General features: G+C 45.6%; 2 protein-coding genes across 3 annotated transcripts; both read right to left on the bottom strand.

Moving 5' to 3' along the window:
* Positions 1-872: 872 nt before the first annotated feature.
* coq3 (coenzyme Q3 methyltransferase) lies at positions 873-6,375 on the bottom strand. The gene is made up of 6 exons (XM_080005578.1): positions 6,126-6,375; positions 5,423-5,560; positions 3,720-3,819; positions 2,595-2,876; positions 1,499-1,658; positions 873-1,418 (listed from the first exon to the last, which is right to left on the bottom strand). Exons 1-6 carry the CDS (start codon positions 6,302-6,304, stop codon positions 1,216-1,218), a joined length of 1,062 nt encoding a protein of 353 aa, XP_079861704.1. The 5' UTR covers positions 6,305-6,375; the 3' UTR covers positions 873-1,215.
* A 514-nt stretch (positions 6,376-6,889) lies between these two features.
* pnisr (PNN-interacting serine/arginine-rich protein) lies at positions 6,890-16,912 on the bottom strand. 2 transcript variants are annotated; one of them, XM_080004947.1, is made up of 13 exons: positions 16,850-16,912; positions 16,246-16,347; positions 15,927-16,103; positions 15,754-15,804; positions 14,360-14,613; positions 13,791-13,953; positions 13,044-13,234; positions 10,214-10,372; positions 10,022-10,121; positions 9,431-9,484; positions 8,888-9,073; positions 7,717-8,800; positions 6,890-7,254 (listed from the first exon to the last, which is right to left on the bottom strand). In XM_080004947.1, exons 2-13 carry the CDS (start codon positions 16,331-16,333, stop codon positions 7,221-7,223), a joined length of 2,541 nt encoding a protein of 846 aa, XP_079861073.1. In that variant the 5' UTR covers positions 16,334-16,347; positions 16,850-16,912; the 3' UTR covers positions 6,890-7,220. The 2 variants fall into 2 exon arrangements, with proteins under 2 accessions (XP_079861073.1, XP_079861074.1); XM_080004948.1 differs by lacking the exon at positions 15,754-15,804.
* Positions 16,913-17,642: the final 730 nt, after the last annotated feature.

Genomic DNA, 17,642 nt, shown 5'->3' with positions numbered 1-17,642 from the left:
GCGTGACTGTCTGGATGATTGTAGTAATATAATAATAATAATAATCATCATCATCATAATAATAATAAGGCAGAAAGGTAGATAAACCCACGGCTACTTATTCGACACCTTATGTTGCAGAACACATCCAGTAACAACTAATTTGTATTGAGAAACTACGTATTTTGGGGACTCTCATAATAAGCCATGGAAAAAAATATATATACACTTTTCCAAGGGTTGTTTGTACAAGGGTTGATCAAAGTATTTTGGGGCCACAGGTGCTGAAGACCAAGCGCCGTCGGCGAGAGCGCGCACCCGTGAGGTAGCAGGTAGATCGACTTGTCAGTTTTTATTTACTGATCAGTGGAAACATTGGCATCCCATACATGCACCATGCTGACTGGGAAGGCTCTTAATTGGGGATGAACGCCTGCTTTGACTGTGGCATCCGTCAATCGTACTTTAGATTAATTTGAAACAAAAGTTTAAATCATATTAAATTGAATATAATTTTATATGAGCTATATGGAGCTCAAAAACGTGTTTTCAGCCCCATTATGGTTGTGCAAGCATGATTTATGCTCTGCCAGGGGCTTGTTCTGTATTATGTAACACTTCCAGATGACAGCGGTAATAATCCCAGTGTTTTAAGGTGCTGCTATCTCATACATTTCAGAGCTGTATGGGCCCAACTTTGACATTTTCACAAAAAAAAAAAAAAAAAAGTGAATCACTTTAAGACATTAACACAAGATGTAATGACTAAAAAGATGTTTCACTGCCATAACACCAGGCTCTCCAGAGGCTCATTTCAACACAGGATACGAGGGCCACAACACCCAAACTCAAAATAGCATGCCGAACAGTGCACAAAAGATTAAAAAGGAAAATGAATAAGGGGATTTTAAATTTAATGAGAGATTTACACAGATGTTTAATATTTCTTGGGAGGATTTTCTCTTGCTTTGAACGGTGAACATTAAAACTCTGGTGTTTTTCTGCATTTATGACAACAGCAAAGCTCTAGCCCATCAAATAAAGAACGTGGTGCCTACACTCGACCTCATCTATACCTGCTCATCAACCACCTCCCATAACAGCGTGTAGGGCACCATTCCACCAAACCCTGCGGTCCTTCCTGACACCACCAGCCTCCCCAATTCACAGCGAGCACACCGTGGGCGCGGAGATCCCGTTTGTCCCATTCCCATCTCTTTGGTGCTGAAGTGGGGGTCAGTTGTGTGCGGCCGCGGTCCTGCGGACCTGGCACTGCTGCTGCTGCTCGGGGCCGCTGGCCTCCGCCCGCTCATGCCGCGGCTCGTCGCCTCGTTTGACGGCGTGCAGGGCGTAGTTGATGTCGGTGCTGTCGCTCCAGCTCCATCGTCCCATCATCGGGTTGTAGAGCATTCCTCGGACGGAGCGCGCCAGGAACCCGTCTGAAGAGACCGGAGATGACGGATTTTATCCTCGGAACCATACTGTTGACATTATAAGGGCAATAAAAAACCAAGCTTACTGGACTCTAGAAGGCGCTCGAGCTCCGTGGGACTGATAAACTTGTTCCAGTCGTGGGTCCCGCTGGGCACAATACGCAATATCTGTTCTGCTACCACAATGCCCAGCAAGTAAGAAAGCCTGGTCTTATTGATGGTTGTAATGAAGAGGGACCCACCTGGCTGCAAACACACACACACACACACACACACACACACACACACACACACACACACACACACACACACACACACACACACACACACACACACACACACACACACAGTTTTAGGCAGAGGAAATGTGTCGGGGATAAAAACCTTGTTTGAACGGCATTTCCTTGTTGTAAACGTTGCTCTTTCTTGGCTGTTGTTTGGCTCCGGGTGCAAGCTGTACTCGGGCACACCTCGTACAGAGCGAGGTGCTTGCACAGACTCCCACAGACGTTTCTATTATTCTATACAGGAGGATTAAAGGCTTTTATTGGACAACCTCCAGTACACGCGAGCACAGATCTGAGCGAGGCCAAACAGCTTGGGAACACCGTCAGTCACGGTTTACAGTTTATCGTGAGGGGATAAAATCAGAGAGGAGGTGAACATGACTGGGTGATAGAGTGATACAGAAAAGAGGTAAAGAATGGGGACAGAGGGGAATTGAAAACTCAGAGTGAGTGCTGGACAATGAACCGCTCCCACAATGCACTGGGCAAGTCTCAAGTGAAAGCGCCCCTGCAAGGATGTTCCAGAGAGATGTTTCAACAGTTATTTTAGCACTTTAAATACACAAAAGGAGAGGGACAGAGAGACGGATTCCTGCCCATTCCTCCACTGAATCCAGCGGCGTTAAGTGGAGATGAGGGCACTTTGGCGTTTTCCTCAATTGGTTTGTCCTCAAAGCCGCTGACCCAGGGGATTGCGCTCACCTGGCTCCCGCTCACATGCTCAACCTTCGCTGGAGCACACCAAGCTTCAGTGCCAAGTCCTACATTCACACCACCGTCACCTGAAGCTGGATCATTTCCCCGCAACGGACACAAACAACACATCTAATGATTCAATGAAATGACTGAGGACAAGTCCTACGTTCACACACACGCACACACATACACACACCACCTTGAGCATGTGATTGCAGCAGAAGGCAAATGTTTCCAGGTCGGCCAGATGCTCCACCACCTCAGACGCAACCACCGCGTCAAACTGGCCTGCTCCCCCTTCTTCCTCCTCCTCCTCCTCCACCCCAATCTCCTGGCGCCCGGACAGCTCCTCCAGGGTACAGGCGCAGTAGCGGAGCTGCTCACGGAGGTCCGGATCGCAGGACGAGTGCAGCCGCGCCGTGCCGATGCTTTCCTCTACGGGATCGATGCCCAGCACATTGGCTCCCAGGCGGGCCAGAGGCTAGCGAGAGGGGAGAGGACGCAAGGGGAGGAGCAATCACATTATCATCATGGATCAATGTTTAGGAAAAGAGAGGGAGAGATGTTCTCAAAGCTATGCTTTGACTTAAGACACTGTGATTCCAGCGCCCTCTGTTGGACATGGCTGAACTGACGGGCATGCCTGTTGGTGGAGAGCGGTGCCTCTTTGCCCAAAGGCCAGTCTCCCTCCTCCAGCAGCTGATCCCTTCTGATGGGAGTGGCGATAACGAGGATTCTCAAGGACACAAATGTTGGTGGAAATAGTTACAGACTGGCGTGTCGAGAGAGAAAAACATTGGTGTGTGCGTGTGTACAAAAAAAATGTTATACTGTGTGACAGAGCCATACAATACAGGACCTGATTTTGTCTGCCCGCATAACACATGACTGCTGGTATGTCTTCACATCAAATTAGAGTCGAGGTCGAGAGAGCCTGTCCTTGTTGGCAAGCTATCAACACTAACAAACAGATAAACAACTGTAAACTACCAACTGTCTGTTCCACCATACCATGACCAGTCAAAGCCCAAAAGGAACCAGAATCGGGCTGACATTTAAATGTTCTCGTTAGCCACCGGTAGACATGTGGAAAGACTAGCTTTCAGACCACGTTGCAAAAAGAATTATATTGCAGCAGACCCGACCTTAGCAGTACAGCCTAGATCTGATTTGAAGTGTGGCAATTGACATGATTGGAAGGACAAAAACACACACACACACACACACACACACACACACACACACACACACACACACACACACACACACACACACACACACACACACACACACACACACACACACACACACACACACACAATACCTCTGTGAGTAGGCCTCCTCCACAGCCCACGTCAAGTATCCTGAGTCCTTTGAGAGGTTTTCCTGGCTGGCACCCTTCGTGCACGCTCAAGAGATTATCCCTGAACGCACACAGACATGTGGTTGAATCGTCAAGAGATCAGGCCAACAGTACAAAAATGGGTCAAAGTGAGGACACACCCCACTCCATCCCATCACTCAATAAGGGCTAATGATGCAATTGGTCTCGAGGGAGCTTTAATCCAAAATACACCTCAGGATAAGAGGGAATGTTGCAGAGCTGCTGGCGCCCTTAGGAGTCTCAAAGCCGTGCCCGTCTCTCCCTGAGCTACTCAGCGCACCGCACCAAATGGCAAATCATCCTCGGGCTAAAATCATAGCAGCAAATTCTGTCTTACTCTCGGGGTATTTCTCCTTTTTGCCTAACCCCCAACTTCATCCCTCTATCCTGGCCTCAACTGCCACACTACAGTGACAGTTTCCCGCCTCAGGCGCAAGGAACACGGATGCACAGGAAGAGATCTGTGCACGAGTGTTCCTTGTTAAAGTTCGCTTGTAGTGCTGGCATATAGCGTGTGTGTTTATTGAACCTTAACAAACCAAGATCAAGCAAAGATAGCGTTTTTGAGATATATATATTATATTATAGAGAAACTACATAACAACTATACTAAAATAATATTTTTTATATTCTAAATAGTATTTTTGTTTTTGGTTGTAAAATGTGTATATCATTATGTTTAGTGTATATTGTTGTATTTTAAGGTGTACAGTCATCTGGTTTTATTTCCACATTTTCCATATATTGCCATTTTCTTATTTTATTTTTCTTCCATTGCTTTATTATTATTGCCTATTCATTTATGTAAGCTGTTGCTGACTCTGCAATTTCCCTTCAGGGATGAATAAAGTATCTATCTAATGCAGTATAGTATAATGAGTATTTTGATAATGGGCTTATGGTTATCTATAGTGGAAAAGGCTCGCTGGACAAATGCGGGAGGAAGCAGTGGCTCTAGCAACATATGATAAAAAGCAGCGGTGGCAGCTGTGGTGCTGCTGTGCCTCATTGTTAGCCAGCCTCAGGGCAGGGCCATATCAGCCAAATCAGCCGGACTCAGACACACAGCGACAGAAGATTTGTCACACTGTCACCATAGACACTCATCATCACCATCATCATCATCGTCGTCGTCTTCCCCAAGACTGTGGGGGAGGGTGCAGTGATGGCTACAGTAGATGGTTAATGTGATGTAATCTTACCAATCAAGATTTAGTCTGAGCCCCAAACAACCCCCACACGTGTAGAGTGTAGAGATGGGCAATGGGTGTGAAGAGGAATACTGTCACTTTACATTTCTTGTAACACCATGAGGTTTGATGTCTTTAACATCTGCAGTATAGGGGGACTGCCCAATAGTCCGGAAAAGTTGGGTTAGAGATGGTTCAGTTTAGGTATAAGGTTAAAGATGGTTACATTTCGGAATAAGGTTAGAGATGGTTAGGGTTATAGTGAGGGTTCGGGTGTCGTCCATGTCCAATGGGAGATTTTTAGGACTATTGGGGCTTCGGAATAATGGGCCGTCGGAACAAGGGCATAACACCCAGGACTGGCCACCTCTGGACAAATGTTTTAACAATGACTGATTCAAAGGAAATGTGACATGTTGGGCGTTCCAGCCAACAATGTGAATAGATCCACACCTTATGAAAGGCACTCTTAGGTCATTCATGGCGTGGAGAGCAGCGAACTCTCCCTGCTCGTCCCACCACTTGCTGGCTAGCGCCTTGAACCTCTTCACCTCATCACTGTCCACCGTGCTGTGCGAAGCTGACCGAGAGCTGTTAAAAACAATACAAATAAAAATAAAATATAGATTGCAGTGTTACAGCAGCATACATTAAAACATAACAAATGCAATGTAAAATAAAAATAGGATTCAAAAAATGGCAATAAGCCTAAACACGAAGAAAATATAGAAAGATTGGCAATATACATCTAAAAATGTACCAAAGCAAAAAGAAAATCTGGCAATATACAATAAATATAATTAATAACCAAAATGTAGAACATTTGCAAATATAAAATCATTGAAAACACTTTCAAAAATAATAGAAAGAACTGGCAATGTTAACCTAAAAATTATAAACCTCCGTTTCAACAATTGACACTGTCGACAACAGGAATTTGTGCAAGTTAGCACACGTATAATTCCTGATTTTCAGCGTTACAAACCGGCTTCCAAAACCTGTAAATATTTTCAGTACAGTTTTCGACATTTAATGGAATCGGGGGCAGCAAAACCGCCATACTAGTAATGGCCAACTTAAAACGTTACCATGGCACAACTGGCGGTAAGTAGCAGAAGTAACCACGGGACGCCTCCGCGTCTTATAACCCGTGTACCTGGTGGGACCGGGCAGGACATGCTGGCAGACCCCCGCGCCGTCCGTCCTCAGCCTGCGTTGTTTACGTCCCGAAGTCACGCTGAAGCGCCTGGACGGAGGTCGGACCACACTGGAGGCCAGCGCCGCGTTACGAGCATAAACCCCGCGTACAACACTCCCGATCTGATTCGTGTACATCTCTTAGTACACACGCAGCAAGTTGCATTGATTACATAGTACTTCGGTCAATGTCACCGATTGCCACCGGCTCATCCGGCCGGGTGGAAACACGGCCGACGCGTTAAGGTTCCCACTAGGAACTAATCGCTTGCTGGGAAGTTCCTAATGCAGCGTTTCCTGTTTACGTAGAAACCACGCGAATGGTCTTTATGCGCATTGATACCAACTCTGTCGTTGTTGCAGTTCATTTTGGTTAACTGTGGTATCATTTATGAAGAACGAGGCAAGAGCAACAAGTTCCGTGTCCATGTAGCTTCTTCCCGCTTGAAGTGGTTGGGTATCGGCACGGCTTTTCAAAAATGATGCCTTCTTCACGCAGATATTTGTTGATGTCTTATACACTTGAAACGGACATTTTTGCACCACACTTGGAAAGAGCAGGTTAAATATTGTATAGCCTGATACACAATATTAGTGCAATTGCCACCAAACTGGTCCTGGGCATTTAAACTAAAATTGATCTAATGTGATAATATGCAATCAATGATTCCACATTTAACTGCAGCAACTCTACCAGGCAGAGAATTCAGATATGCAATGAAGCAAGATGGGACAATTAGTTTTATTGGACAGTTTACATTAATGTTCAGAAAATGTTAATCCTCTCATGGTTTTAAAACGATACAACTTCAAGAGTATTTTTTTTTTTTTTTTTTTACTTCCACAAAGTCTTTAGCTGTGCATAAGCATTCGAAATGTCTTGTGTTTGCGCAGTCAACATTTAAAAAACAGCATATTTACAACGAAAGAAGTTAAAGGAACGGGGGACAAGCGGAAGAGTTCACCTACACCTTTGCCTCTATAATGAGACAAGCCTGCTTAACTCATGGAATTTAAAATTGAAAAGTGCACGGATCAAGCGGTACACTCATCATCAGCGCCTGCTGTGGCGCGACGGAGACGTTGACCTGAAAGAGACATGGACAGAGCGTCAGTACGGCACTTATGGAGACACACACACACACACACACACACACACACACACACACACACACACCTTGACATAGAAACACTACCAGACACTAGAGCGGTCATTTGTCATGCACCCATTCAAGATTACCAAGACCTTATCAAAACTTGTCAAGGATTTATGCTGCACAAAGGCTGAAGTGGACACGGAGACAACGGTTTCTTGTTGAAGAATGAGAAATGTTATGATTGAGTTCGGGAAAGAAACTACAATCAATACCAATTCTCAAAACATGGACAAACTAAATGAATTCAACCATTTTCACAGCCATCCCTGAGCTCTGAAAAATGATTTCAGGCTCTATCGAGATGACTGGTTAATAGGTCATCCTCAAAAAAAAAATAAAGAATCACAGTGAGACATACAATGAAAACATTCAATAGAAAAAAACGAATACTACCTTGATCGTGACTTAGACTTGTGTTTGCGGCTTGCCTTCTTACCAGACTTGTGAGATTTTTCCGTTGACCTTGAGCGACTACGTTTTGATTTCTTAGATTTCTTTTCCTTGCTAACCTCGGGGGTGGGGGACCTACTAGAGTCGGAGCGTTTCTTGTTAGCCTTTGCCGAGCCCTTCTTGCTGGCTTTGCTATCCTGTCGGGAGCGCTTGTCATTCTGAGAGTCTGCGCGAGAGTCGCTCTCTTTCCTTTTTTTTGATTTTCCATTCTCCTCCGCCGAGGCGGCGCTGCCCTTCTCCTTTTCCCTCTCTTTGGCCTTGGGCTTTTCCTTCTTTCTATCGGACTCCCTCTCTTTCTCCCGATCTTTGTCTTTCTTTCTCTTGTCTTTATCGTGGCTGCGGCTCCTATCCTTCCTTCTCTCCCTATCCTTGCTGGAGGCCTTCTGCTTGTGTTTGCTACTACGGCTGTGACTGCCATCCCTGCGCTCCCTGCTCCTCTTCCTCTCTTTCTCCTTATCTCGGCTACGACTACGGCTGTCTCTCACTCTCTCCCTGGCTCTGTCCCTGGACCTGCTCCGGCGGTTGCGGCGCTCTCTGGAGTTACTGCGGTCATTCTTGCGGCGGCCGGAGCGCTCAGCGCTGCTCCTCCTCCCCCTCGTCTTTTCACCGCGGTCGGCATGACGCCTGCGTGAGCTCCGGCTGCGGCTCCGCCGGCGAGCCTTGCGGGATGAGGAGCGACTCCGCCTCCTTTTCCTGCGTGGGGAGGAAGACCTTGAGGAACTGCGCGAGGAAGCTGAGGACGACGAAGAGGAAGACGAAGAGCGGCTGCTGCTGCTGGGGCTGGAGCTGGAGCTGCTGCTGTGGCCATTGGCCGGTGAGTCGCTGCCACCGCGCCCCGGGCGCTCCCTCCCCCGTCCCGATGCCCTGCTCTGCCTGCCCTCGCTGCCCTCCTTCTCGCTACGGGAGCGCCGCCGTTCTGCCGGGGGCTCTGCCTCCCTCTCCCTCACTTCCTGCTTGTGTGAACTCTCTATCTCACCCTCACCAAAATCCCCCCTTTCTCTGCTCAGTTTCTCCTTGGCCGCCTCATCTGTGGACAGAAAACCACAAGACCCGGGTTACAACCAAGCAGCAACCGTGCACCAATGTGTGGCATGATGCCAACCTCGGCCCTCACCGCGTGCCAGCGAAGCCTCTTGCGTCTGCTTCTCCTGCAGCTCCCGCTCCTTGCGGCGGAAGGCGTCCTGCTTCTCGCGGATGCGGTGACGTAGCTCCTCCTCGTCTGTGTCGGACGACTCTGAGCCTCGCACGCTACGTTCCTCCTCGTCCGAGCTCGCGTCCGAGCCGTAGTCACCGAGTCCACCTGCCGCAAACAGAGCCCCCCGAGAGGGTTGAAGTGCAAACCGGCAGAGAGAGGGCTCTTCTCACAGTCAGCTTCCACTTTTGAATCACTATCAGAACCCACCCACCTCCTTATATTAGTTTGGATGATCTCTAGCTGACACACCCACTTAAAACAAACAAAAGAACCCTCCAACTTGTTGTTCAAGAGCATGCGTGTAAACATTCCGCCTCCTTTGATCTAAACACTAAGGCAGTCAGGTATAAAAGTCATCCTGAGGCCCAATCAGCCTTTTCCACCTTTTTCACCGCCCACCCTTCGTTCCAACCCCACCCACCCACCCTCCCCCCACCGGTTGACAGAAAAAGGGATACTCACTGAGGCCGGTCAGAGAAGCCAGTGCACTTGACTGTGCCAGCTGTTTTGCAGGAGCTTTGATTCACATCAACAACAGGAACAACATGTTAAAACACATACAGCCACCATTTTCTCAAAGGCAAGAGTCGCTAGAGGAAGGGGAGCGGGATGTCACAGACAATGCACTATTCACAAGAGCTGTTGTTGGTAACAAGAGAAAAAAAAAAAGAAAATGGAGAAAAGAGAGAGAGTTAACAAACAAGAGTTTGTCACACAATCCAAGTCAAACAAGTCAGGCAGGTGGGAAAGAACCAGACTACAATAATGCAGCCACGCACTTGGTATAGTGAGGAGCTGGTCACACTGCGGTAAGAATAGTCAGACATGATGTAATTTAGCCATTAACCAGAAGAGCGTGTTGGTCACGAATGTTATGCTTCGTACTGCTTCCTGTCCGATGCATTAGCAGAGGATGGTTGAGAATGCAAACCGAAAATACGTCTCTTAATCCCGCTGGTTAACAGGGCGTAGTTTAACATGTCTATCGTAGGAAGACATGGACGGGACGGACGTGCTTAGCTGCTGCGTGAGCGAAGAAGGATGGGATCAGACCTTTGGTGGCCTTGCGATGAGTCTCCCTGGCAACGTGCTGGATCTCCTCATTTGTGACCTCGAGCAGGATCTCCGTCAGCAGCGTCTTTGTGAGGACCATCTAAGGAAAAGACGCTTTATTGTCAGATCTGCCAGATCAGAGACCCGCGGGGGGATTGGCGGGACCAGAGTTCGACTAGAATTCCAACTGACCAGCTGGAACTCTCGCTCCTCCTCCGTCATCTCCGGCTCGCTGTCCACCGGGGGTGGTGACGGACTCCGGCCGATGAACTCCTTCTTCACGGAGGGCTTTTCTTCCTTCTCCTCCTCTTCCTCCACCTCCTCTTCAACCACCTCCTCATCGTCACTGTCCTATTGCACATAATAATAATCTCCTTTATTTGTGTAGAGCCTTTCATACAGAAATATTTAACTCAACCTGCTTCACATTAATAGAAGACAAGCCAATAGTAATAACAAGCAAAATGCATGGAATAAAAATAAGTAATGATTGCTAATTTTCCTTTTCAGAGACACTGAAGGATCACAATAATTACCCAGAGATTGATTTTCATTCATAATTTCTCTTAAACTTTTAGTCCTAATACTCATAATAATAAGATAATCTTCACAATAAAGCAGTGCAAAGACACACCTTTTTGACATACGCCCATAGGGCTGTGACGATAAGCGCGGTCACGTGACATCACCGCTGGCTTGAGCTAATTACCGTCATCACCGCAAGGAGGAACGGATGGCTTGTGCCCCGTTCCTCCGTGCCCCGTCCCTGTTCCTTCAAATAAAACAACTAAAAACCGTGTCTTTTTAGTTGTTTTATTTGGAGGAACGGGCCACGGCTCTCCGTGATCGGGGCACATGGAGAGCTGTGTTCATGTCCGGACAATACATACTTATAATAATATTTATCTGACAAACTACTATTTCGCTAAAGCGAAGCTTTTTGCGTGAGGGGGGTGAAGCCCAAGGCCCAGGAGCTAATTATATGTACACACACATATATATACACACACACTATATATACATATATATATACACATACATACATACATACGCACACACATATATACACACACACATATATATACACATATACACACACACACACACACACACACATATATATACACACACACACACACATATATATAGATACATACATACGCACACACATATATATACACACATATACACACACATATATATACACACATATACACACACATATACACACACACATATATACACACATATACACACACACACACACATATATACATATATACACACACACACACACACACACACACACACACACACACACACACACACACACACACACATATATATATATACACATACACACACACACACATATATACACATACTAATATACATACTAATAATTAAAGAAAAAATGTGCTTTGATTCAATAAAATATATGATATATTTTACAATATGTCCACTTGAGAGGGCAGTACAGTGTACTAGCAGCTTGTGATAAGTGCCGGTATGCACCTGTACGCGCTCCAAAAGAGAAGTTAAGGTTACAGATATGATTTGAATTGTGCTATCAAAGATAATAATGTTAAAGGGACGTTTAAAATTATGCTGTGATATGATGAGTAGAATTAGGAAAAAAGTCAAGATTAGAGAAGAGCGGACACGGACGTGGTGGGCGGAGGAGAAGAGACACGCACCTGCAGTAGGGTTGAATATTTGTCTCCTTACAGTGAGCCGGATAATCCGGCTCACTGTAAAGATTGTATGAAATATTTTCTGTTTATTTCACTCCAAAAAAAAAATTACATTATTTATAACATTTGAATGTGACTGGACTCCATTAACATTCTCTAAATTAAACAATTATACTGAAAGCATAATCTTAACGAGTCTGAGTCGTGTCCCGTTTCTGTGCCCCGTTGTGAATCGTCTGTGTCCGGACGATTCACACATAAAAATATATTTATGATTCTCCTTATTTATAATTCCTAATTTTAACGTTAGCCCCGTATTGTCCCCGTTATCCCAGCTTCTATCTGTTTTATCCTGTTACTGCAATGCACACTGACTGACCAAAAAGGATAAAAAAAAAAAAAACTGCCCAACTTGGAAGAATCTCAGTCGACTAACAGGTTTCGGACTGATGATTCAACTGACTGCAAAAATGGATGCAGAAAAGACACAAACTAGTGCATAAAAATTCAACAGAATGCAGAAAATTAAGTGTATGACGCTCAAAATCTGCCGCCCACTTAATGGGTTCCCTCCAATATTCAAACTAAACCTACGTCACCAAGCAGGGTGGAGAAGGGGCCTAAAATATTATTGCCTGAGGCCTCCAAATCAATAAATCCACCCCTGCACACCAAGGACAGACACAACTTTCAAGAAGGAAACCATTGTTTGAATAGAGGAGACATTGTTATTAAACTGATTTATAAACGTTTAAATATCTTAAATAAAATGTGCCCCCTCTTTTATAAAAGTTTATTCACGTAACTTTGTCTGTATTGCTTGCAGAAAGTCTAAAGGTTATATTATTTTAAAGCTCCATCAGATGCTGAGCCACACTCAAGATGATGAGTGTGGCTCATGATGATGAAAACAGGAAAATCTTTAATCAAAATGTAATTCTAACATCAATAATTCAATTTTAAAATTTCTAAACAGAGAATAAATGATTTAATAGACCGAGATTTTCTATTTTGGACAAGTACATTTGGCTATCAGTCAAGCAAAATATCTTGCTTAAAGTGAAGCACTGATCCTGTTATTGTAATGCACACTGACAAAAACACTGCAATCCCACTACGTTGCTTTTCCACTGCGGAAAGAAAGAAAAAAAAGAATAATAATAATCATCATACCGTCATAGCTCTACACGCAAAAGGAAAGGGCATTTTGCCAACGCTGAATGGACCTTTGGCAACAACAATGCAGCATTGTCAAAGACCGTTAAAACAACAACAAAAAAAACAAACACAAAGCGGCCCGCAGTCAAGGCCATAATTGAGTTGCTTACAAATTTGCTCTTGCGAGGTACACGAGGCCCGTCGCCCCCATCCTCTGGCTCATCTTCATTATCTTCATCTTTTGCTATTTCAGCGCGCTCCCGCTCCATTCTTTCACGTTCCATCTTCTTTTGCTTTTCCCTGTCCATCTTTTCAAGGCCCTCACGGATCCATGCTGGCAGTGTGCGCCTTTTCACCGCATCTGCAGGTAAAGTTGAAAGGGGTACACATATTTTCACTTTCTGGACTTTCAAACTCATGTTTACAATCACTTGTGCCAAAATGACATGCCTTCAGTTGCGCGCACGCACGCACGCACGCACACGCACACACACACACATACACACACACACACACACACACACACACACACACACACACACACACACACCCTCTGACTTGCGTGTGCAAGCCGATCTGCCAGACCGAGCACATCTGATATCTACAATGGTAGCAGGGGGCCCAATCCCCGCACCCTCCGATTCGTATCGGTGAATCGCTAGACACCTAATGTATTGTTATTGATACCAATAAATCAAATGAATTGTGTTATCAGTCTGAAAAAAGAGCCAAAACATTTGCATGGCTTATAAATTCATACAACATTATGAAGGCTGCAGGTAAACTATGTTGGGGGGGGTCAATAACAGAGACAGCCAACATAGCTTCTTCCACATCAATAAATGCTTATTTGACATTTGTAATATAGAAGATGGACGAGCACACATGATGTCAGTGGAACGCATTGAGCAACTTACCCAATGCTGCCGGGGCCTCAGGTTTGGCAGGAATTTGCATGGGGGATCGGGGCCGGTCCCTGAAACCAGGGGGTCTGTTATCACGTCTGTTCTGAGGAGGACCCTGCCAGTACGGGGGGTGGAAGCCCGATGGTGCAGGGCCGTACGACGGAGCCGCTCCATGCTGCGGAGAGACATCACACGCAAAAAATGTATACTACATCACACAGTGGAATCTGCTACGGCCACAGACAGCACTTGATGTGGCGTTCTTGTGCCTTGTACTGGAACATGCCGGCAAATATTTATCCATTACTTGTTAGCGGACTTGAAAAATCTGTGACGGATCAAATAAATCAGGAAAAGAAAAAAAAAAACAAAAAAAAAAAAAACTTTACCACGCCATGCTGGAATCCTCAACAAGCGTACAATCTGTGCACAGCACCAAGAGAGCACTGACTGATCTAGAACTGCCCTATATGCTGGTACCCGGCACGGCTTATACAACGGCTCCCACCTTTTTTTTGGGTTACTTGGCTGGCACACTAAAAACGCAAAACTCAACAAATTCTACCGGGGCATCTGCATACCTGATAATCAAACTGGTTCATGGCCATGGGGGCCATGGCGTAGCTGTCGGGCTGTGCCCCATACCCATGGCTGTTCTGGGGGTAAACCCCGTGGTGGGCTTCAGAGCTGAACTCCAGGCTGTCCTGGCTGTTGCTGTCCTCGCTGGGGTTCACCACTTCCATCGGTCCCGACCCTGGGGGGATCCAGGCCTGGTCGGGGGGAGGAGGGGGAGGAGGAGGAGGTGGAGGAGGGGGCTGGCCGTGCATTCCCCATTCTGTGGATGGGGAAAAAAAAACAAACAAACAAAAATCTGTCTGGGAGTCAACATTTTTGTCAATCGTACTTGTATGATTGTTGGTTACAACAAGCAAACTTGAGGAAGGATGAGCCTCACAAAAATGGCTTCCTGGGATCAAAGCAGCACTGACTTGCACCAAAGCATTGAATTGGATGAAGTTGTAGTTCTAAGGCGCTATGTTGTTTCACAATATATTTTCTATGATACAACAACAAAATAATATGCTGTCTTAAAATGTTGTTTTTTTTACTAAGGGTTTATCTGATCTATTTTTATCTCCTAATTATGATACTAGCTCCTAGTTTAATGGGCTTTACTTTAGTTGGATAATTTATGTATATATACACAGTATTTATATGATTATTTTTACACAAGAATTTAAATGTGTTAACAGATAACGTGATACATTGATATGCTGCCAAATTCCTTATGACAAAAAAGCATACATCTTTCATAAAACCCTTTTCACAGCTTCTTCTGCAACAAATGTGTCACTAAGAAATTAGCATGTGTGATAGAGGAGCTTTAGTTCACAGAACTTTACAATGGATAGTAAACAGATATTGCTCTGAAAGAGCTACAATACTCGCATGATTGTGAATAGCTTGTTTTTTACAGGGCAGAAGGGGTTGTCTTATTGCGTCATTGCCCTCTGAATCTCCGCAGTAAACAAAGAGTGGGATATTATACTATATGGGGCTGTAGTGAAAGTTGAGTTGGATGTAGTATTACGTAGAAGGTTGAATGAAATCCAAGCTGAAACAGGGATTTCTTTGCTAGAATCCATGGGTAAGATTTTATCAGTTTCGATAAATACACTGAAAGCTGCTTATATAGTTGTATTGCACCTGCCATTACCCCATGAGCTGAATAGTATTTATTAACATTCACATCAAACTGGCCATAATTTATATCATAAGCCATAGCTCTACTTTAAGGATTTCAGTGTCCCTGCCATGCCAGTGCGATCCATGCATGCATCAAACCATATTTTACATCCAGTTACTGCTTTCTGCAAAATCAATGTCCACCAGCACAGTCACACACAGTTTTCCTTATTAATTTATATTTCAACAGCACCACCATTGTTTTTACTGCCCTGCTTCACTATGTTACCTTCAGTCTTTGATTGATAATGGCCTTTCTTGTGTAACCGTGTATCTTGGTCTTTTGAGAAAAAGGGTTATATAGATAGTTATTGTATGGCTACAAAAGTAAATCAATGTGTGATGTTTCAATCAAATGAATCATTGGAATATTTCAAATATCCTCTCTGCTTCACTATGTACCCGGTTGCCACATTCTGCCAAAAGATGGATCGCCCTGGAAGCCTCCATGGTTGCTCGGCGGGGCGGGGTCTAAGCCCGGGATCTCCTGCCCGTTGGGAGGGAGGTTCTGCTGCTCCGATCCCGTTGACTCTTTCTGGGCAATCCATGCCTGTGCCAGGGCGGCCCAATCAACCTGACCTGCGACACCAAAGAAGAGAATTTGAATAAAATTGATAACACAGCTCTGGTAGCACTTTTGTGCTGTTTTCGTGTCACTGTCAATGCTCACCAAAATGCATGCACATTAGAATGGTGAGAACCTGTCATGCACCTACTGTACCTGGGTCTTGCTGGTGTTGAAAGGATTGCATCCATTGCTGCTGGCTCAAGGGCCACTGAGGCCAGGGCTGTCCCCCCTGGTCCCACATCGGCCTATCCTAGCCTGCAAAGCAGGATCTGGATGGTTATTTGGGTTAATGTGATGTAGCCAGCGAAGCCGTTGCTAAGCTACCCGATCCTAATAATGTGTCGTTAATCATAAATAGTGCCGTAAATATGGAGAGCGAGCGGTACATTTAACAGGCATGTGAGCTGGACGTGGAGCTAGCTAGCCGAATAGCAATGTTCCACCATTAACCATCTCTTTATAGTAGTAGATGTAGCACCACCGAAAACCCAGCAATTCCGATTGGCACTACTTACAGGAAAACCAGGGCCCCTGAACCGCCCACCCACCACCTACTGGTTTTGCGACCAGCCAGGTATAATAATCCACCAGTTAGCCTGCTAGCTAGCGGTTAGCCTGCTAGTCAGGGGCGCTATCGTTTCATGTGTCAATACCGCACACAAGAAGTGCTTGGGCATGCAACCGCACGCAAATGTGCATATTAACCCAAGGACCCAAAGGCGGGTGTTCTCGGACACCCAGCTTAGGCTGTTCCCACCTTTTTCCAGACGAGATTCTTTCACCCGCTCAGGCTGGAAAAGCAAAATGGCTTCACCATTGGAAGGAAGCCGCCTGGAAGGTGGGAGGAAGGAAGTCTGTTGCGGCGTTCACGTCGCGTGGGAGAAATGGAAACTTCCGCTCTTCCAACTTGGAAACGCCCGCCTTCTGGCTGTGCTCTCAGAATTCTGAGATGACTCTGAACTCAATTTGGGTTTTTTTTGGTTTTTTTTTTTTTTAATATTTTATTTGACCTTAATGCTCTTTCCCGGACCGACGAAAAACGCGGGAATTTTCCCCAAGTTGCTGTTAAGATTAAGTAAGTCATTCGTTCTAATTGACAACGGCGGCAATTCCCATACGGCTTGAATGCGCCGCCGGCCACTTGCCTGTGCGCGGTGCAGCGCGATCGGGGTTTTCTCGTGTGAAGTGATGATTATTTTTTTTATTTTAATGCGTTATTCGGTTTGATGGAACGGAACCTTCGGACGGAGGGGATTCGCCAGCGCTTTGATAAATGGCCCTGCGTGGAAAACAATCGCGTCGAACGTAGCCGCATCAGATCTCGTTTTGATTGAAAATGTGCGCCTCAGTCACTCCGATCTTGGGAATGTGGTACCGCGTGCTCCCCAGGTCCCACGGGAGCTGGCGTAACAGAGGGGAAAGAAGGGTTCTCCTGAAAAATCCAATCCAATCTGTTTTGGGGTTTGTTTTTTTTCATTCTGGCTAGGCCAGTTGATCCCATCTGCAGCCCTGCATTGAGCTAAAACAGTTGGCATGCAGGCCCGTTAGCG

The sequence above is a fragment of the Zeus faber genome (assembly GCF_960531495.2).
Source record: "Zeus faber genome assembly, chromosome: 8".
Lineage (NCBI taxonomy): Eukaryota > Metazoa > Chordata > Actinopteri > Zeiformes > Zeidae > Zeus > Zeus faber.
The sequence above is the reverse complement of the archived record's forward strand: the minus strand, read 5'-3'. Positions and strand labels throughout refer to the sequence as shown.

Bases quoted from the DNA above. Each gene is read 5' to 3' on its own strand.
- coq3 (XM_080005578.1), bottom strand. From the start codon at position 6,304: ATGTACACGAATCAGATCGGGAGTGTTGTACGCGGGGTTTATGCTCGT. The intron at 5,561-6,125 runs GTACACGGGTTA...TGTTTTTAACAG, and splicing joins GTCCTGCCCGGTCCCACCAG to CTCTCGGTCAGCTTCGCACA. The intron at 2,877-3,719 runs GTATTGTGTGTG...CCCTCTCGCTAG, and splicing joins GAGGAGGCCTACTCACAGAG to CCTCTGGCCCGCCTGGGAGC.
- pnisr (XM_080004947.1), bottom strand. From the start codon at position 16,333: ATGTGGGACCAGGGGGGACAGCCCTGGCCTCAGTGGCCCTTGAGCCAG. The intron at 10,373-13,043 runs GTAAGCAACTCA...TATGTGCAATAG, and splicing joins TACCTCGCAAGAGCAAATTT to GACAGTGACGATGAGGAGGT. The intron at 10,122-10,213 runs GTCAGTTGGAAT...TCTTTTCCTTAG, and splicing joins AGGAGCGAGAGTTCCAGCTG to ATGGTCCTCACAAAGACGCT.